Raw genomic sequence first — 22,204 nt, 5'->3', positions numbered from 1 at the left:
TTGTTAATTAGACCTAATGAATGGCCTTTTATTTTTGTTCTTTTATTTTAAAAATAAAAGAAAGATTGGCAAATGCGAAGTCTTCAAATTTAAAATAGGAAACGGTGAGAAAACCATAGAAAATCTTTAAGGCTACTATATTAAGGCATTGGGACGAAAACATTGAAGGTTAATGGTTTCAAAAGAACTATTTTGAAAACCTCAAGGCACATGATTGCAGCAAGACAGCTAATTTGCTTAGCAAAGTCAGAATTTCTCACAGCATTCTCTGTGGATACTGTGGTTCAATCCCTGCCTTGTGTTTAGTCGGCTTTGTATTATTTAATATATTTATATCAAAGACCTAGTCAGAGAGATTCTCTCTATTTTAAGTCTATGAGAACCATCACTAGAATGCCCTGGCAGATGTTAAAGAATGTCTGTGGAAAGAATGTCCAAAACCTCTCCAAAGGAAAGCCTTTAAACCATGCCCTTAACACAGAAATGCAAAACCAGATTTAATTGCCCTTTTCCTATACAGCTCAGACAGGCAGGCTCGCTGGCTGCAGGGATAGTATGAGAAAGTGCACAGTGGAAGAGAGCAGTCATGGTACAGGCTGGGACTGAATCCATTTAGCTTTAGAGTTCACAAAGATCAGTCAAAGGAAAGCACTTGAAGTTAAAAGGAAAGAAGCACAGCAAACAGCAGAAAGAACAGGCTATTTTCATTTTGAATGTGTCCTTTGGAGACATCTTCTTTGCCTTTCAAGACAGCCCCGCTACATGCTTTTAATATGGAATGTAGAATTTCTGAAAAATACTATCAGATTTTTTCTAATTAAAATAGGTGGAAACAGCATCGCATAAAGCTTTGGGGGTCATTTTGTTCATTATTACCTATATTTGAAATAAAGTCATTGCTGGCTTAATGAAGACTAGTTTTTTAAAAGATTTGGATGCAAACAAGATGGCTTAGTTTAATTCTTCAAAGAAAAGACATTGTAGAAATGTATTAAAGTCATAAATTCTTACAACTTCTAGTCAGCTAAGCATAGAGCTTTTGAAAGAAGAAACAGTCAGCTGATAAAAGCTTTATAAGGGAAATCTAGAGATCTGGGGGAGTAAGGGAGAGGGGTGTCCACTTTGTGGCCTTAAGGAATGGGCTTTACCTTGGTCCATCTTAATGTTTTCCTCTATAACCAACAGAGGAGAAAATAACATTTAATTCATGAGCTTAATTGTCATTTCTCTGTTCTAAGATGAGATACTTCAGTTACAGGACTAAGTATGGTATCATGCAGAGTTGAAAGACAGTATAAGATGTCACTGAAGGAAAGCAGGAGGTGGGAGAGTGCACAAAGACAAACAAGCAAACTCTCCCACAGCACACTATTGCTAGAGCTAACTCTTACTATTCAATTGTAAGGTACAGATTTTATGCTCCACATCTATGTGTAGAGTGACTTACACAAAGTAAATGCTTATTTAGTTTAAGACAGTTTTCCATCTAAAACTGGTCTTTCTTTCTCTCACTTGTAAATGTAATATAGACATATTTATGTTTACATCATGAGAAAATAAAATTAATTGTTAGCTCTGTTTTTGATGTCTATTTAAGGTAAGTGGCCCAGTGTTGTTTTCTTAACCTTTTAATTAGTCTCTGAGTAGTGTTTTTTATTTAAAGATAAGAAGAAAAAAATGTAATACTTTTGCAGATGTATAGGTAGCATTTATATAGCACTTTATATGTTCATAGCTAGATGTAGGGATGTCTGGTCTCCCCACCACTGGAAAGTTTAAACCAAAAGGTATAATCTGTAAGGAAGACAGATTTCGAATCCCTTAGCATCCCACAAACAAACAAACAAAAGCAATTTTTTTATCCTGTTCAGTTCTGTTTATTTTCTTCATCCTGCTGGCCTCCAGCACCCTGAATACCCCCAGAGCTCTTAAGCCTTTCTTTCCCATTCACTGCCTGCCTCCCTGAATAGGTTCTTAGACAACCGAGAAGGCTTTGTTTCTTTCAATCACAGCTGGAACCATACTTGTAACCTTCTGGGGGTAATGTTTGCCTAAACTCTTCATTCATTACTCTTCTGGGACCTCAAGTGCCCCTGAGGAATCCAGAGGAGTTTCTTGTACAGCTATTTGGTGTTCCGGTAAGACGCCAGCACTTTGGATGAGTACTGTTATAATGGGTATACAAGACGATTGTTGTCTTCCAGAGAATCCACAAATAGGCTTTAGCATCCAATTTCAATTCCTGGCCAAAATAAAGTAAGTCTGTGACTAATCATAGAAAAACCTTGTTATTTTAGTACTACAATAATGAATATTATTATACTAGTCAATAAAATAATAAATAACATTAAGAATACTATTTTGTTGTATACTCCTATATAGTATTTTCACATAATTATGTCACTTGATCTTAGGATCTTAGAATAAAAACTAGAAATCTCCTTAGAGATCGTCTTGCCCAATCCTCTCATTTCACAGACAAGGAACCTTATGTGGAGAGGTTCTATGACTTGCGGAGGATCGCACAGGTGGTAGGAAAGCATCAAAGGTGGGATTCAAAGCCAGGTCTTCTAGTTCCACATGTGGTGCTGTTTTCCACTATGCCATACTGTAATAACCTTGAGAGGTAGATAGGTCAGGTGTCATTATAGCCATCTAGGAGATGAAGAAGCTAAAGCTAGGTGAGGGTAAGGAGCTTGTCCCAAACCACACGGCCAAGAAATGAGTGACAGAACCTAGACTCATATTCAGGTATTATAACTCTAGGTCATTGTCCTTTTACTAGACCATGCTGTGTCTTATTCTGTCCATTCAGCACATTTCAATAGAGCACCTGCTGTGCTAATTGGCAAAGGCTCTAAAGATGAATAAGATTTCATTCCAGTCCATAAGGAGCCTGAGGCCCATCAGAAGAGGGTTTTTTTTTTTAATGTACACAAATAACTAAAACACAGAGTTGAGTGTGGTCAGTGCATTTGGGGTTAGCAAGAGTTAGTGATCACTTCTGGCTGAGAGGAATCTGGGAAATCTTCAACTAAGTAGATAAGATTTGTGCTGTGCCTTGAAAGATGGTTAGGGGGCAGCTAGGTGGCACAGTGGATAAAGCACCGGCCCTGAGTTCAAATCCGGTCTCAGACACTTCACACGTACTAGCTGTGTGGCTCTGGGCAAGTCACTTAACCCCAATTGCCTTACCAAAAAGAAAGAAAGATAGATAGATGGTTAGGATTTCAAGTTACTGAGAAAAGTTTCAGCCAAGTATTCAAGAAAGAAGCTAAATTGGACAGAGGGCATGTATGATAAAGCAGTGAGTATAGGTTATTGTTTCAAAAAGTTTCACCATGAAAGGAAGGAAGTAGATTGAGGGGATCAGAGGGTTGACAAATTTTTTATAAGTAGGGCATTTTTAGGCCAAGTAGAAAAGTCTTCTGTTTCTTCTGGAGCAGATTGAAGATTAAAGAGAAGTGATGGGGAGGAATGGTTGATGGAGCAAGGCCTGGGAGGAGTCAGGAGAAGGGAGGATTAAGGAGTCAGGCTTGGCAAGGAGAGAATGAAAAAAGGTTGAAGATAAGAAATTTTTGTGTTTTCATGTTCTGTGTGAGGAGCTTTAGGCAGGAATGAGTTAAGGAGAAAGCAAAATGTTTGGGAGAGTTGTTATGGGGATTGCACTTAAATATAATGCAAATAAATGAAAGGAGTAATTTTCTGGGCCGGTCCCTACCTGACTACAAGGGACAGAGGCACTATTCCATTATGCTGTCCTTAAAACTCTTCTGTCTTTGCCTGCAGGGAAGGGAGAGAGCGACACCATTGCCTTAGTGTCCCCCACTGGTCTCTCCTGAGCTGCCTAACTCCCCAAGAATACACTCCTTTTCCCAAAGTGTTCCTAAAAGGCATTGAATAGACCCTGTGGGGAAATCATTCCATCTCTCTGAGCCTCAGTTTAATCTGTCTGTAAAGTCCAAATAAAATTGTAAAACAAAACACCATGAAGGACTTCAGGCATGACAAAGAAAGAAGAAACTCACATGAGGAAATGCCCAGAAATACACAATAGGAAATAAATGGGTAAAGAGTTGGGGGTTACTGCTTCTCGAAAAAAATCCTTGTGAAAATGATTTACACATGTTTTAAAGGACAAACTGAAGGATGAACAGAATGGAGAGGGAACTCAAACATATTAAAGAAAATGAAGATGTTTTGCTCTCAGGGGAACAGAGAGATGCCATTCCCTTATGTCAGTCTCCTAGGCTGACCTTCTCCAGCTTGCAGGAAGAGAGAGAGCATTTCTCCTGGGCAGGCTTCTTGCCTGCAGGGGATCAGAGAGAGATGGCATTCCCTTATGTCAGTCTCCTAGGCTGGCTTCTTCTTGCTTGCAGACAACAGACAGGCCATTGCCTCCTGCTTCCTCCCTCCGCTAACTTCTGGCCTGTCTTACCTGTAAGGAAATGAGTGAAAAATGATTCCACCAATTCCCCCCACTGGTTCCCTCTCCTGAGCTGGACTCCCTGAGAGGACTCCACTCTGAGCCCCTATGCCCAGTAATGTTGATAACCCACCTGAACTCATCCCCACTTTCTCACATAGCTTCAGTCTTACCCTCTCTACTGGCTGCTTCCCTCCTGTCTACAGACATGTCCATGCATCTCCCATCCTCAAAAAACTGATCCATCCACTCCCACTAGCTGTCATCTATCTTTTATATCTCTTCCACTTCTCTATTACCAGTGCCTCCTCTTATTTATCTCTTGCTCTTCTTAACTCTACAGTCTGGCTTCCAACTTCATTATTCAACCAAAACTGTTCCCTCCAGTGTTAGCAATGATCTCTTCATTCCTTTTTTTTTCTTGAGGTTATTAGAGTTAAGTGACTTGTCCAGGATCACACAGCTAAGCAGGTGTCCAGGGTCAGATTTTATCTCAGGTCCTCCCAGTGAAAGGCCTAGTGCTGGATCCATTGCCCCACCTAGTTGCCCTGACAATGATCTCTTAATTGCCAAAGCTAATGTTCTTTTCTCCATCTTTGTCCTTCTTGACCCCACTGTAGTTTTTGACACTGTCAGTCATTTTCTTCTCCTCAATACTAACTTTTCTCTACATTTTCATGATGCTATTCTATCCTGGTTCTTCTCCTACCCCTCTGACCACTTTTCAATATCCTTTACTAGATCTTCACCCATATCATGTCTGCTAACCACGAGTGTTCCAAAAGGCTCAGTATTAGTCCCACTTATCTTCTTCCATTAAACTCTGAATCACTTGGTGATCTCATCAGCTTCCATGGATTCAGTTCTCTCATTGCTCATGATTCTTAGATCTACTTATGCAGTCCTAATCTCCTCTAGTTTCAGAACTCCACTTGCCTTTAGGATATTTAAAAATGGATGTCTCATAGACATCTTACACTCAGTATGTCCAAAACTGAACTCATCTTTCTTCCAAAACCCTTCACTCTTCCTAATTTCCTATTACTGTCAAGGGTACTACTATCCTCCTAGTCTCCAGCCTCACAACCTAGGTGTCATTATAAATTCCTCACTTTCTCAACCCCCATAGCTAATCTTTTGCTAATAAGTTCTATTGATTGTACCTTTGCATCATCTCTTGAATATGCCCCCCCCCTTTTCTCCAGTGATATTGCCACTACCTTCATCACCTCATGCCTGGACTACTGAAGTAGCCTGCTATTTTATCTGTCCGCCACAAGCCTCTTCCAACCACTCAGCTGCCAAAGTGATCTTCCTGAAATACAGATGTGAACACATTACCTTCCATTCAGTAAAGTCCACTGGCTACCTCTCACCTCTAGCATAAAATATACATTCTTGTGATTGGCATTCAAAGCCCTTCATAACCTGCCCTTCTCCCCTGCCACAACCTTTCCAGTCTCCTTACACTTTACTTTACTCTTTGTACTCTGTGATCCAGTCACACTGACTTCCTAGCTATTTCTTACACAATATACTCCATCTCTTAGCTCCAGGCATTCTCAATGGCTATTCCCCATTCTTGGAATGGTCTCTCTTCCCAGTCTCCTTTTTATGGCAGAGTCTTCCCTTTGTTGATTATCTCCAGTTTATCCTGTATATCTTATTCATACACAGTTGTTCTCATGGTTTTTCCTCCCATTAGGCAAAGCTTCTCAAGATCATGGACTGCCTTTTTCTTGACACTTAATAGGAGCTTAATAAATGTTTATTAGCCGACTGCCTGTGTCCCAAGATTGATTTCATGACTTTCTCCAGCACTACTTACTCGGCAGCCTAGAAGCATAGAAGGCAGATTGTGAGCATTACCCAGGGTTAAAGATTGTCATGGTTCATATATCAAGGGAGTATATCATTAAAACAACTGATCACAATGTTCACCTGAATAGGGAGGCAAAGAAGCAAAAAAAGGCGGTTGGACCAGGAGAATAGGAAAACACTGAAAGAGGGAGTGAGCATTGATTCAGCACCTACTACATTCCGGGTACTGTCCTTGGTACTGGGGGTAGACATGCAAAGAGTGAAATAATTCATATTCTCAAGGAGTTTGGAAGAGTAACTTTTTTTCTTTCTTTCTTTCTTTCTTTTTTTTTTTTTTTGGTGGGGCATTGAGGGTTAAGTGACTTGCTCAGGGTCATACAGCTAGTATGTGTCAAGTATCTGAGGCTGGATTTGAACTCAGGTCCTCCTGAATCCTGGGCCAGTGCTTTATCCCCTGAACCACTTCTTTAAGGAGTATGGGAATAGGATAAGCAGTCAGAGGGAAGAGGCAGATGATGTTGCATTGGATAGAATGCAGAGCCTGGAGTTAGAAGAATTGAGTTCAGTTCAGCCTCATGAATATATTTGTATATACACGTTTACATAATATATTCTTACAGACTGTGCCCACCTCTGGGCAAGTCACTCAGTTTCAGTTTCCTTAACCAAAAAATGGGGATTATAATAGCACCTACCTCCATCGTGAGGATCAAATAAGATATCTGCAAAAAAAAAAAAAAACCCACAACATTTTAACGAAGTGCCTGGTGCTTATTCTCTTCCCTTTTCCTCTGTCTCTTAAATGTGTTACAGTGCTTATCTATATTTGTTATGTATATGCTATGATGTTTTAATATTTCCAAAGAAAATAATCCAGGAAGATAGCCATAGAAGATGACACATAATTTAAAAAATGTTGTCACTTATCTAATCAGAAGAGGAAAAACAGATTAGGAACCTTATTTCGTTAGGATTGAGGGTCGGGGAAGCATTGCTTTAGTAATTTAAATGGAAAATAGTTCTATTTAATTACATTAGGAGAACTAGTTATATTAGGTATTGAGTTAAATTTTTAGTTACCTTACTACCTAACCAATGCCTTTCCGTTTGCTTAGAATCCCCAAATTATGCTTTCCCCCCCATAATTTTGTGGACAGTTGTCTCACTGAGACCTCCCTGTGAGACTTTACTTGGCAGTAGTTTAGTCAAAGGTCAAATGAGTAGAAAGGACACAAATTGGGACAATCTTTTTATAAACCTAAAATAGTTTATCATTTCCTGTTCCCTCATTCCCTTTGAGGATAACTTCATGTTTTGGTTTTTTTTTGTTTTGGTTTTTGTTTTTTTGGCAGGGCAATAGGGGTTAAGTGACTTGCCCAGGGTCACACAGCTAGTAAGTGCCAAGTGTCTGAGGCTGGATTTGAACTCAGGTACTCCTGAATCCAGAGCCAGTGCTTTATCCACTACGCCACCTAGCCACCCCAACTTTATATTTTAATATATTCAGGGGATGGCTTGTCACTTTAAGGAAAAAATTAATAATAAAAAGATCTGTTCCTCTAATTCTTTGATGTCACCAGGTCATCTCTGTGGTCTCTATTAGCTCTAATACTATTAACTTGTGAATCCAGATGTATGTATGTATGTATAAATGTTTATATAATATGTACTTACTGTGACATTTCCAAAATCCATAAGTTCTTTAATATGAGTATTCCTTCACCAACACAGATTATAACCTCTCTACCTCCTAGTGGATGATCTTCATGAGTTGATGGTGAATTTCTCAAAATTCACATAGGTTGATTCTTGAACAGCAGACATACCAAGCCCTTGCTAAAAGCCTTTCCTGCTTAGTAGAACTTACCATAGCTTGTGCTCCATGACAATAGTTATCAAGAGCCCTAGATGACCTCTATGCTACCACGAAACATTAAAGGAGGACTTAAAATTAAAGTTGATACTTTACTGTTGATACCAGGATCATTCAGCATGATAACAGAAATAAGGCCTAGAGCTGATGGAACACTTGAACCAATTCCTTGGGCACCCCTGAGGGATGAGTTTAAGGGGCATTTGGGGAGGCCAAAAACCTTTAGTGGCTGCTCTGAATTTAATGTGGTGCCCACACCTAGGCTTGCATGAGTCTATATCCCAGTAGCCCCTCTACGACTACCCTGCATCTAAACTGGTCTCCTCAGGAGGAGAAAAGTGATAGGTTACAGACAGCTGGATTCCATTACAATTCCAGCAGTGAAAGGTGGGTGTCTTAAATCATGCAGATTCAGCTATCATTCATTCCTACTTCTCCAAGTTCAGAGTTTAGAAGGGTGTGTGTGTGTGTGTGTGTGTGTGTGTGTGTGTGAGCAAAATATATGTTACAAGAGGAGGTTCAAAGTGAATGATGGGAAAAGGACAATAGGAAAATGACTGGCATAAAAAGATATCAGTAAAACGATAGCATACACATATATACATAAATTAAAATGTTTTAAAACATTCCCCCCAAAAATAATAGAATAAGCTTCTTTTCCATTTTGAAAAACTTCCATTAAAAAAAATCAATCTTCAATATAGTATTATTTTTTCATTGTAGACTTAATAACTGTAATAAAGACAAAAAATTAAATAAACATACTACGTAGGCAATAGAACCCTATACAAAACCTTTGGCATTTTATAAAAAAGAACCAAACAAATTAATAGATAAGTAAAAAATGGACTTGTTCTAGATCTGTCTCCAACTTAATCTGATTATACAAATAGTGCATACTAAGGGAGGGAAAAACATAGCCCCCCAGTCTAGAAAGAAGACTGGGGAAGGGGACAGTAGTCCATGCTTAGCCTCTGTAAAATCTTGAAGGAGATGTGTAGGGCAAATAATAGCTTACTCATTCCATTTGTGTATTCATCTTGATCTGGAGGCTTCTCTTTTAAGGCAGAAAGCCTTATTGAGAGTGGTACTGTATTGAGAAAAATAAAAAGTCCTCCCTTCCACAATGGAGAGTAAGCCCATAGAACTGCTGATACTTGAGATGATACATGGTGAAAATATAAAGAGATTCAAGAAGGAACCATAAAATCATATAATTTAGTGTTATACTGGACTTTATATATCATTGTTTGACCAAGGTCACAAAGTATTTAAAGTGGCATAGCTAGCATTTCATCCAGGGCCTTGTGATTTCAAACATAGGACTCTTACCATTAATAATGGTGGCTAGCAAATGGGAGCACTTCATATGGGCTTTATATGGCACTTGAAAGTTTGCAAAGCATTTTGCATATATTTTGTCACTGGATCCTCACTACATATCTGAGATAAGTACTATTGTTAGCTCTATACCATGCTGTCGAGGATTAGATAGAATCAAATTTCATAATAATTTAAGAGAAGCTGGAAAAAGAGGCTCATCTAATTTTTTTTTTTTTAATTTTAAATTCACAGTCCTTTTGAATTATGGTAGACACCTGTGTTCTTTAATGTAACTTGCTTTGAGTGGATAAAGCACCGGCCCTGGATTCAGGAGGACCTGAATTCAAATGCAGCCTCAGACACTTGACACTTACTAGCTGTGTGACCCTGGACAAGTCACTTAATCCCCAATTGCCTCACCAAAAAAAAAAAAAAAAGTAACTTGCTTTGATGCCCACTCTCAAAATCACTGAAGGGTTCTCAACCTTTTTTTAATGTCCTGGACCTCTTTGACAGTATGGTGAAGTCTGTGAACCCTTCTCTGAACAATGGTAATTTCAGGTAGATGTTTGTAAAATAAAGATGTAACTTTTTGCCATCTAAACATTTATTTTGAAATCTATCCACAGATCCCTTTCCCTAAATTAACAACCTCTGGTTTAAAAGCTGACCCAATCCAGCATGACATTACATTCATGTTGTGATATTAGTTTGTATAACAGATGATATTTCTAATTACACAGTGGTTCATGCTAGGATGTTTAGACTATATGTCCTTGTTGAATGTTTTTTCCACACCATAGAAGATGAGTATATTCTTATTCATTTCCACAAAATTTGGGTTTTCCTTTTTTTAGAACATTACATTTATAATATATTTAAAACATAAATGTTTACAAACAAAAGGTGAACTAGAAATTTAAAGCCAGATTTGAACCAGATTTTAATAATCTAAAGTTTACGTCTTCTAGGAAACTTCTAATAATTAAACCTATACAACTAGAATGACTTCTTTATTCTATACTCTATCATCACTGGAGTCCCAAGTGTTTTTAGATTATTTTTGGACAAAGTTATTTAGTCAAATGACTTTTTAAGTTTTCTTTTAACTTGACAAGCATTAGTGAACATGAACATTTCCATATGCTGTCAAAAGAACTGAAGTTAATACACGAAACAATGACTTTTGTGTACAACAGAGGTGTCAAATAGAAACTGGGCCACTAAACCATACATAAGTCAAAATGTGAAAGGATCCCTATAGGTTGCATATTGACATAGAAAACCATGCCTTAGTATTATCTATGTTTTATTGTTTTTTTATTTACTGTGTGAAATATTTCCCAGTTACATTTGATCTGGTTCAGTCTGCTCAGGAGTATTGAGGGCCACATGCAGCCCACTGTGGTAAAGTGGTTTTTGAAGGACCACCCCTTTTGGGGAGGAGACCGTGACAAACTAATGTTCTTATATCCAATTTTAAATCTCACACCACCCATGTTTGACACTTCTAATGTACGCCTTGTTTTTGTAACATTTTTATCCATTAAAAAGCAGTTATTTTCTTTCCCTCCCACCTCCCCTCACAGGAAAAGAAAAGAAAAAAAAGAATAACAAAATTCTTTGAAACAAAAATGCAAAGTTAAACAAAACAAATCCCTCATATTGGCTGTGTCCAAAAATGTATATCTCATTCTGAATTTTGAGTCCATTGCGTCTCTATCAGAAGGTGAGCAATCTGTTTCACCATTAGGCCTCTGGTGTCTTGGTCATTCTTCTGATTAGGGTACCTAAGTGTTTCAAAGTAGTTTGTTAAAGCTTGGTTTTAAAGTATATACTCAAGTATAATTACATTTAACATGATAGTACCCACACTACCCTTCTTTTCTGTGGCCTTCCTCTAAATTCCCTTTTGCATTCTTGTGTGTATTTTTAAAATTTACATTATTTTCTTCTTTTTTTGTTAACATTATCACTACCTCCCCTAAAACTCTTCCTCTGCCCCAACAAAAGCCCTCTCTTTAATTAATTAAGTATAGTCAAAACAAGTTCACACGTTGGTATGTATAAAAATGAATGTCCCATTCTTATGCTGGTCCAACATCTCTCTGTCAAGGGCAGAAATCCACAGTACCTCCAGTGCTTAGTAAGTGCCTGATACATAGTAAGTCCCTAATAAATGCTTCTTGATCTGATTGGGAATCAGATTGGTTACTTCACTGATCAATTTGTGTCTTTTAAAATCATTTACCCTGATATTATCATAGTCAACATATGACAGATGATTACTGAAAAACGATAGACCATCCAAAGAAAGAGTTCTCATTACTGCTACTTTTTAAGCTTCATCAAATGGAACAAGAGAAACTTGAAATAAAGAGACATAAATAGTGCAGGGGAATTGAACACATTTTTCCAAGCTATAATACAAAAAAAGTAACCACAAATTACATTGCCAGAATACATAGTTTTCTAAAACCAAACATGTAGATATGGATTGTGAAAAAGGTCCCCCTGAATTCCATCGCCTTGATAGGCTCTGTTGTCAAGGAGCTTGCTGTCTAATCGGGGAAGACGACACATTGGAAAGATCTTAGCCCAAGGAGTGTGAGAAAAGCCAGGAAGTCCTCAGGGTGTTATATGGCAGGATAGGTAGCAAAGCACAGTGTCCTAGGATAATAAAGGATTGGTTTTATTCTGTATCCAAAGGCAACAAAAAGCATCATTTCATGGGACACTTGAATATATAGTATTTTTTTTTCTTTCTGTGGGGCAATAAAGGTTAAGTGACTTGCCCAGGGTCACACAGCTAGTAAGTGTCAAGTGACTGAAGCCACATTTGAATGCAGGTCCATCTGAATGCAGGGCCAGTGCTTTATCCACTGTGCTACCTAGATGCCCCTTGAATAAATAGTATTAAGGCAGCTAGTTGGCACAATGGATAAAACACAGGGCCTTAAGTCAGAAGACAGGAGTTTAAATGTCGTCTCAGAGACTGTCTGATTATGAGATGCTGGACAAGATACTTCATCTCTATATTAGTTTCCACATCTGTAAAATTAGGACAATTATAACTCTTACTTCCCAGAGTTGTGAGGATAAAACAACTATGATGTTTAAAATCTAAATGTGATGTCTAAAAAAATCTAATGTGTGGTTGCCTTAAATTAGAAACTTTAGCACCAATCTTTAGGCATTAAGCATTTATTGAAGCATACCAGGTATTCACATGGAGTTCAGAAAGTTTAAGAAAAGGCCTATCTAGCCTAGAGTTCCAGCCTGGTCAGGTTCTTCCTCAAGTCCTCCGCCACGAGCCTGCTTTTCTCTGTTGGTCCTTTCATAATACCAAAGCTTTATAAAGTTATTAATTAAAGGCAAAAGCAAGTAAAGATAAATCAAAATAGAAAATCCACAAAAATGAAGCATTAACATGATCTTATCCACTATTTGTCTGATTAACCAGACTAAAGTTAGAGAAAAGTAGGTACTTAGCAAGTAGATGAAACCCAATTGAAAATTTAAAGAGACAGGCACATAAAAATCAATGAAAATAGGAGAAACTTACAAACATAAAATTTCTGGCCCAACATGAAGATCAGAAGGTTGGGGGGGGGGGGTTGGCAGTCCCTTCGTGGTCGCCAACTGTGTATATTTGCAAAAAGACTCATGATAAATTTCTTCTTCCTGTTCAGTCGTTTCATTTGTGTCCAACTCTTCATGGCCCCATTTGGGGCTTTTTGGCAAAGATACGAGAGTGGTTAGCCATTTCCTTCTCCTAATAATTTAACAGAAGAGAAAACTGAGGCAAACAGGATTAAGTGACTTGCCCAGGGTCACACAGCTAAAAATGTCTGAGGCCATATTTGAACTCAGGAAGATGAGTCTTCCTGACTCCAGGCCCAGTACTCTATCCAATGTGGCACCTAGCTGCTCCTTCATGATAAATATTTGCCCAAAAAAACCCCACAAAAACCCCCAACAATATGAAAGTAATTGTAGTCTTTGTGCTAAAATCTGTTACAGGGAATGGGGACATAAAGAAATCCTACCAAAAAACTCAAATCAACATCTACTTTATTACTCAGTGATTTGGGTGCAACAAATCATAGGGGAAGATAATGAAAAATATGTTAGAAAACCTTGCTCAGGACTAATTCAGTTGAAGTAATTTCAAAAAATATTAGCAGGCATTGTGTTTGGCACAAGGAATACAAAAACACTTGAAAAAGAAAAAAATCAACCCCTTCCCTCAAAGAGCTTACTTTTTTGGGGGGAAATGAATATAGAAAGTTAAATGCAAAATATATATGAAGTAATTTTCTGGGGGAAGGGTACAATTTTAATATAAAGTCCAGTTAATAATAGAGGATAAAGGTTCTTTTCTGTCCTGAGTCACTTTTATTTTCTTATGCTTTTAGCATCTATATAATTGAACAAAGAGCAAAATCTATTTTATAAAGTGGACACAAAGTCTCAAAGTATCCCAGTTCCTTTACATTCATCCCTGTAATCTACATTATTCCTCTGCATTCCTATCCCATTTTACCCTTCCATTTAGTAGAGCCTTTGGAACCTTCATTCTATTAACCACAGAGTGATTAATTTATTGACTAGTTATTGTTGAAGACCATTTACTAATTTGTGGAGGGAGTTCTAGAATGATGAAAAATAAAGATCCTTGAAGTAAAATGGTGAACATAAATTAATCCTATGGGATGAATCTTCTAATTTAGAGAAAAAGGATGGAAGGGGGAACCCTGGAAACAAAATGGCATGTTCTTCCCTAGCCCTGTCTTTGGGCTAAATATCACAAAATAACATTATGACAGTAGTTTAATCTGAAATAATTGGGCTAATCTGAAAGAGAAACCCTTATTCCTCTTTCTTTAACTATCAATTCCAAAACAATATCCTGCATTGAAATATTTTAAAACCATTTGTGTCGAAGACCTAACTAGTATCAAAAGGAGAGTCCTGTTGAGCTCAGTAAGGACTCATCATTGAAGTGATAAGGGTAACGATCATACTAAGAGAAAGAAGTCTTTGATTAATTCAGCTAATATAGAAGTATACCTTGAATTCACCTTTGCCAGGTGGAAAGGAGAATACTTAGGAGTAAAGGGGAATTGGGATACTTTTAGGAGAATGATTCTCTAGGAGTATCAAAATTATCCTCTTTGATGAATCCCAACTAAAAGAACTTACATCTAGGCTCCATAATTATGTTCTATCATATTGTGATATTAATTTTGACTTTGGAAATATTATAAAATTATAACTCAATTGGCTTATGTGAGAGAGATTTCTAAAGGAAACTATGCCCTTTTGCACTTTTTTCTCTGCTCTAAGCAGGGAAAAATTAATTCATTTAAAATTAATTTAATTAATAAACTTATATCTGGGAGGCTTGTGCCTAAAACATAATATTGAATTTTTCTACCACAATACAAAAAATTTGAAGTTTCACTTAATATTTGTACTATTCAAATCTTTATGTTCTCTTTAAAAAGCCCAAGATTAAGGGGCAGCTAGACGGCGCAGTGGTTAAGGTGCTGGCCCTGGATTCAGGAGTACCTGGGTTCAGGTCTGGCCTCAGACACTTAACACTTACTAGCTGTGTGACCCTGAGCAAGTCACTTAACCCCCATTGCCCCGCAAAAGAAAATGAAAATTAATAAAAAGCCCAAGATTATTTAGGTTGTTTAGGAAAATGCAAGGCATAGGTGGGTAAATGAGTAGACTAATTTTACATTGACCAGGAATGTCATGCTTTTAAAAATGCTTACCTAAAAAATTTTATTCCCTTTGAAATATTTTTAAATCATTTGCTTATTTTCAGATTTTATGAAATGAACTCGAACTATATTAAACTTAAAAGATTTTTACTTTTTCAGCCCACCCAAGTATGATAGAATGAGTACTGGATTTGGAGTCAAAGGACCTGGGTTCAAATCCTGGCTCTACTACTTAACTACCTTTGTGACTTTGGGCCAGTCATTTAACCTGTCTGGGCCTCCATTCTTCATCAATAAAATGGGGGGGGGGGACACTAGAGACATCCTAATATCCCTTCAAACTCTAAATCTGTGCTCTAAGTATTTTTTTTTTAATTTACCATTAAGTTAGTTCACTTAATAAAAGTAGCTTTTCACAGTTAATGAAATGTTTTCCACTTTCTATTTAGTAGTATTTTTAAAGGGGATTATTTATCAAATAGCTTTCAGCCAGAATTATGTTATATGTACAATTGCTATAGATTGAGCCATAATGACCATATGGCTACACATATTTTTCATAATAATGCAATGTATTATCAACAGTTTTGTGCATTAGCAATTTGCTCTTGCTTTCCTGTTCCTTTTGCTCTTGTGTAATTTGCAGAATTTACCTTTAAAATCATGTTTGAATTGTAGGCAGATTTTAAAGTATCTATCTGAAATTTTTTCTTCATTAAAAGTCTGACTTTAAAATGGAATTAAATTAAATCACAAATTAAGTATAAATTAAATTAAAAATACTCCTATACAGCTCTAACTTGTGCCACACTTCAGCCAGAAATGCATGTTTATAAATGAGTTATTTAATCAGAAAAATTAAGCTTTAAGATGAAAAGGCATGGGTACAGCAGTGCTAGCCAGTGGTCCTAGGGTATGCTTCATAGAAACTCTTTAGGGATGGTACACTGGAAGTCGCTGTTGTTATGGAGTTAGAGGACCTGGGTCCACCTCTGACAATGACAGATTACCTGAATGACCTTGGACAAGTCCCTTAACCTCATAGGGCCTCACTTTTCTCATCTGTAAAATGAAGTGGTTGGATTAGATGACCTCTGAGGTGCCTTCTTGGTTTAAATCTATAATCTCAGGAGCCAATTTACATTAAGTATTATGTTGAGGTTGCCATAGTTAATTCTTCTGTGCCATTACCAGTTTAAATGCCCTTGGCTTTGATTTTTAAATTAATTGTTCACAAAATGACATGTAAAACTAATATAATTTTTTCCCCTCTATTTCTCCTCTCCCCTCCCCCTTTACTATTTAGAAAATATCAGAAAGGAGTCAGAGTACGCCTGCGACTGTTGGATCTTGAACTCACATCCAGGTTCTTGGGAGCAAAAACAGATACAACTTTACTAGAAGCCGATGCTGTGCTTTTGGGAATCCATGATGGTAGAGACACAAAGTCAAAGGAAGAAAGTTCAAAAGACAAATAAACTTTGGTGATTTCAAAAGTTCAGAGACCATTTGTTAAACTCAGATATTCATCAAATGTGTAATTAGTACAATGCACTGGGAATGAAGAAATTATTATAAGATGCAAATCTGCATAAATAAAAGCTGTAATTGCAATCACTACTTATCAGTATTTTTTTCTCTTGACCCTTTTTCTTTTAACCACTCTTCCTTACAGTGATGATAATATATTTTTTAATTTCTTAAGAATTAAAAAAAGATAAAAAATTGGGGCAGCTAGGTGGCACAGTGGATAAAGCACTGGCCCTGGATTCAGGAGGACCTGAGTTCAAATCCAGCCTCAGACACTTGACATTAACTAGCTGTGTGACCCTGGGAAAGTCACTTAACCCTCATTGCCCCACAAGAGAAAGAGAGAGAGAGAAAGGAAGGAAGGAAGGAAGGAAGGAAGGAAGGAAGGAAGGAAGGAAGGAAGGAAGGAAGGAAGGAAGGAAGGAAGGGAGGGAAGGAAGGAAGGAAGGAAGGAAGGAAGGAAGGAGGGAAGGAAGGAGAGAGAGAGAGAGAGAGAGAGAGAGAGAGAGAGAGAGAGAGAGAAAGAAAGAAAGAAAGAAAGAAAGAAAGAAAGAAAGAAAGAAAGAAAGAAAGAAAGAAAGAAAGAAAGAAAGAAAGAAAGAAAGAAAGAAAGAAAGAAAGAAGAAAGAAAATTCTTAAGTATTATTGTTGATATATTGGAAGTTCTTAAGAATTTGGGGAAGGATAGAGCACCGGCCCTGGAGTCAGGAGTACCTGAGTTCAAATCCGGCCTCAGCCATTTGACACTTACTAGCTGTGTGACCCTGGGCAAGTCACTTAACCCCAATTGCCTCACCAAAAAAAAAAAAAAAGAATTTGGGGAAACTGAAAAAAACTTATAAGTAGGTACATAAAAGGTAACAAGCAAATTAGGAAAGCATGGGGGAAATTAGCTGTCAAATCTATGGAGATTTATGCAGATCTATGGATCAAACAAGACAAGAAAGGATCACACGAGGTAAAATGGATACTTTTGATTACATGAAATTAAAAAGGGTTTGCAAAAACAAGACCAATGCAGCCAAAATTAGGTCGATTAAATATCTTCTTTCTCAAATATATAGGGAACTGGGCTAAAAGTATAAAAATAAGAGCCATTCTCCAATTGATAAATGGTCAAAGCATATAAACAGTTTTCAGAAGAAGATTAAGTCATATGAAAAAATGCTCTAAATCACTACTGAATACAGAAACGCAAATTAAAACAGCTCTGAGGCACTACCTTACATCCATCAGATTGGCTAACATGACAGAAAAGGAAAATTACAAATGCTAGAGAGAATGTAGAAAAAATAGGGATACTAATGAACTGTTGGAGTTGTGAACTGGTCCAACCATTCTGGAGAGCAATTTGGAGTTATGCCCAAAGGATTGAGATCAAAAGAAAAGAAAAGGGACAAAATATTCATAGCAGGTCTTTTTGTTGTGGCAAAGAATTGTAATTTGAGGGGATGCCCATTAATTGGGAAATAGCTGAACCCCAGGCTGACCACACAGGGCCCCAAGCTAATTGGCTGGCAGCCCTGACTGATAGTCACATGACTGCCCTCACTGGACCTCCAGTCATTATAATTTTGCCAGGCCCATGTAGGTGTTGGCAAGTGGTGATGATGTGAGGTGCCAGCCCATGGCGACCGCTACAACCAGTGGGTGGAGTACTGTGCTGTTTGCAGAGGCGCTGGCCTGAACCCCAGGCCAGTGCGCAAACCAGGGTTTTTTTTTTTAATTCTAGCCAAAAGATGGGGTCATAAAAACCTCAAATAACAATTAATTCTTTACACAGTCTAACCACCAGTTTTTGCTTGTTGATAAGAATCAGATCCAGAATATCATTTCCCTCATTGGTTCTTCCAAATTTTGACAGATGAAATTTTCATGAAAGAAAATAATTTTTAATTCTTCTGCATGAGAGAGAGAGAGCCTTCTCTAGAAGATTTTCAGCTGTTGGCATTACCTGTCACTACATTTTTCTTCTTCAATGTGGCTAGTTTGTAATATGCTCTGATGACAATATTACTTCTATTAATCTTCACCCAAATCCTCTCCCACCATGTTTTTGCCATCTAATTCTTAAAAGTCTTTACTATGAGCAAGACTTTCCTTTGTCCAATCCAACCTCCACACACCTGTAAAAAATTATTTCCCTAAGGCATTATTAGTTGAACCATGTGAGTCCCTTTTTCAAATTAAATCCAGTGACTCCCTAGTGACTCTAGGAGATCAACCTTTTAAATTTCTATTTTCTGGTGTATATATACACACACACACACACACACACACACACACACACACACACACACATATACACATGTGCACATGTGTATAATTAGCCCAGTACTTACATATATACATATATATGTATGTGTGTGTATACCTTGTAGATAAATGCTCAGACATTATTACTTAAAGAATGCATCATACAAAAAGTCTTGAGACCACTGGTCTGTATGTCCCTTTCTCAGACACCCACTGTTTACTTCCCAAATATGCTTTTCTCTTCTGAAGCCATTTCTGTCATTTGGCAACAATGTCACAATTTCTCTGGGCCTCAGTTTTCTAATCTATAAAATAGGGGAGTTGAACCTCTAATGTCCCTTTCAACTCTATGAACTTGTGATATGAACACCAACTGTGCTCTCCAGGTCTCACCCTTGAAAATACTGTTTCAAGAATGGTTTAGATTAATTCATAGTTGATAAATTCCTATTGAGTTTCTTTTTTTTTTTTGCAAGGCAACAGGGATTAAGTGACTTGCTCAGGGTCACACAGCTAGTGTCAAGTGTCTGAGGCTGGATTAGAACTCAGGTCCTCCTGAATTCAGGGCCAGTGCTCTTTCCACTACGCCACCTAGCTGCCCCCTCCTATTGAGTTTCTAAAGAAACCCAGAGATTTGTAAGGTTTATCTCTAACATCCTGAAATTGACATTAGAGAAAATAAACCTTTTTTTGGTGTGCCTCTAAGAGAATTCTGGGCTTCTTGGAGCACTGATATGAATTAGCATTGCATTTCTTATATTCATTTTAAAAAAAGAACTTCCAAATGAATAGCCAAAAAAGCTCTCTAAGCTGCACTTTGAACTATCCTCCAGACTTTCTCTACTATGCCATCGAAACCTTTTCATACTGGAAGTTCACTTCACTCTGAACTCCACACATTGCAGGTACCTTCTACTCCCTCATCCCAGACTTTTCTTTTGGATTAGTTGGTTCCTTTCAGAACCTCCATTTTAAGAATGATGCCCAGGCCAACCTTGTCTTAACTCTTCTCCAGGCTGTACTTCTGCTCCAATTCAGCATACCTTCATCTTTTCCCCCTCCCACACACACACACTGTTTCAGCTTCCTTATTATGCGTTATCTTCCCCTGTTAGAAAGTAAGGTCCAGGGGCAGCTAGGTGGCGCAGTGGATAGAGCACCAGCCCTGGAGTCAGGAGTACCTGAGTTCAAATCCGGCCTCAGACACTTAACACTTACTAGCTGTGTGACCCTGGGCAAGTCACTTAACCCCAATTGCCTCACTAAAAAAGAAAAAGAAAGTAAGGTCCTTGGGAGAAGGGAATATCTTTTTTTGACTCAGATTAATATAGCCAGTACTTTTTAGCACAGTGCCTGACACATAGTAAGTACTTAATAAATCCTTCTTGACAGTGTATCCAGAGAGCAACCAGGATAAGAGAATTGGGAACTGAGCCAAACAAGGAATCATGCCTAAAAGGAACTGGGAATGCCCAGTTTAGAGGAGAAAATAGTTGAGGGGAAGATGTTGGCATAATACCTGCCTTTAAATATTTGAAGGGCTCCTATATGTAAGACATTGGACTTTTTCTTTCTAGTTCCAGAAGAGAAAATGAAGAGTAATTATTGGAATGTATAAAAAAAAACAAACAAGAAAATTACAAGACTTACCATGATGAAGAACTATGCAAAAATAAGAACATGAAAATGAAATGAGCTGCCTAATAACATAAGCAAGCTCCTTTACTGCAGGTATTAAACGGGTAGACAACCCTTTGTCAGAAACATGGTTGAAGGCATTCATGTATGAGAAAGTGCAAGATTACCTCTAGGTTCCAACTCTGTGATTGTGTGGTTCAATGTTAAGAGTTGGTAGTATTCAAATTAGAAACTCTCAGAGATAAAAAAGGGAGGAAAGCTAGACTATAAGAATTTGCCTTCATTTGAGGTCTTGTATTGGTTTTTTATATGCAAGAATCTGAACACACAGGTGTCATGCAGTATTACCCTCCCTCCAGGTAAGTAATTTTAAGGGGATGAAATCATCATGTAAATAGGCAAACTCTTTAGAAACCAGAAAAGCTGCTTGCTCCCAAAATTGCCTGTTTGAAAAACAATCCAGCAATTTAATCATACAACATAGACTTCAAATCATTATGGTTTCAGAAAAATGCCCTTGAGATTTTGATAACAATAATTATTTCAAATGAGTGAATAAAAAAGCACAAGATATTTTTCTCCAGGCAATGTTTAAAGACATGATCTTTCATTCGAGATCCAGTAAACACCACAGAAGCCAACAGATAGAGATGGAACATATTTTGGCATCCCAGCCCCCAAAATCATGCTTAAAGAAATGGGAATTACACTAACAAAGCAGGCAGCTGTAAGGAGATTGGCATCTGCCACAAATGAAGCAGACTATTGGTAGGAAATAAGAATGCACTGGGGCTCTTTGTATAACCACCATTTAAGTATTTTCAGAAGTAGTCAGCATTCTTGTGCATTTCCAAAGCAATCTCCAAGCAAGTCTATCTTGGGTGTACCCTCTCCAAACCTTCCTTTCTGAGGTCCAGGTCTCGACACATTATTCTCCTGCTCACAAACTTTCAGCAGCTTCACATTGCCAACCAAGGATCTCCACAATTTTAGGTGGCACAGTAGACAGAGTACTGGACTTGGAATTAGGAAGACTGGAGTTCAGCTCCTGCTTCAGACACCATGTGACCCTTGGTGAATTACTTCACCTCTGTGAGAAAATAATTATTAATAATGAATTTCTTGGGGGCAGCTAGATGGCGCAGTGCATAAAGCACTGGCCCTGGATTCAGGAGTACCTGAGTTCAAATCCGGCCTCAGACACTTAACACTTACTAGCTGTGTGACCCTGGGCAAGTCACTTAACCCCAATTGCCTCATTAAAAAATAATAATAATAATTTCTGGGAGGGGACCCAGAGATCAGTTTCAGTCCTTTCTCCCTTCCTCCCCCCCCTTTCCCCCACTCCAGAAAGTTCAGCTCTTGTCTGGGACAAGCCCAAGGGAACAAAAGAAATGGAGATTGATTCTTTTGTCTAGCTAGGTGAACTGATGGGACACACCTAAATACTGGATTTAGCCTTTGCCCTTCAGCAAGGGTCTCTTTCCTCTTATGTCCTGGGTAAAGTTCATGTCATGTCAAGTCATGTCAACCAGTGGAATTGAATGATACTAACCAATTAGCTTTGACCAATGTATAATGAATGTTACCTGCCTCTATCAA

At 37.9% G+C, this 22,204-nt stretch overlaps 1 protein-coding gene across 1 annotated transcript in view; it reads left to right on the top strand.

Annotated features, from left to right (window-relative positions):
* MRPS28 (mitochondrial ribosomal protein S28) overlaps nucleotides 1-16,792 on the top strand; it is a 171,054-nt gene extending 154,262 nt beyond the window's left edge. Inside the window, 1 exon segment of the mRNA XM_043975685.1 lies at nucleotides 16,485-16,792. Coding sequence (XP_043831620.1) covers nucleotides 16,485-16,656 — 172 coding nt within the window. The 3' untranslated portion in view covers nucleotides 16,657-16,792.
* The last annotated feature ends 5,412 nt before the right edge of the window (nucleotides 16,793-22,204 follow it).

This window comes from Dromiciops gliroides, chromosome 1, assembly GCF_019393635.1.
Source record: "Dromiciops gliroides isolate mDroGli1 chromosome 1, mDroGli1.pri, whole genome shotgun sequence".
In the NCBI taxonomy this organism is placed as follows: domain Eukaryota; kingdom Metazoa; phylum Chordata; class Mammalia; order Microbiotheria; family Microbiotheriidae; genus Dromiciops; species Dromiciops gliroides.
The sequence above is the reverse complement of the archived record's forward strand: the minus strand, read 5'-3'. Positions and strand labels throughout refer to the sequence as shown.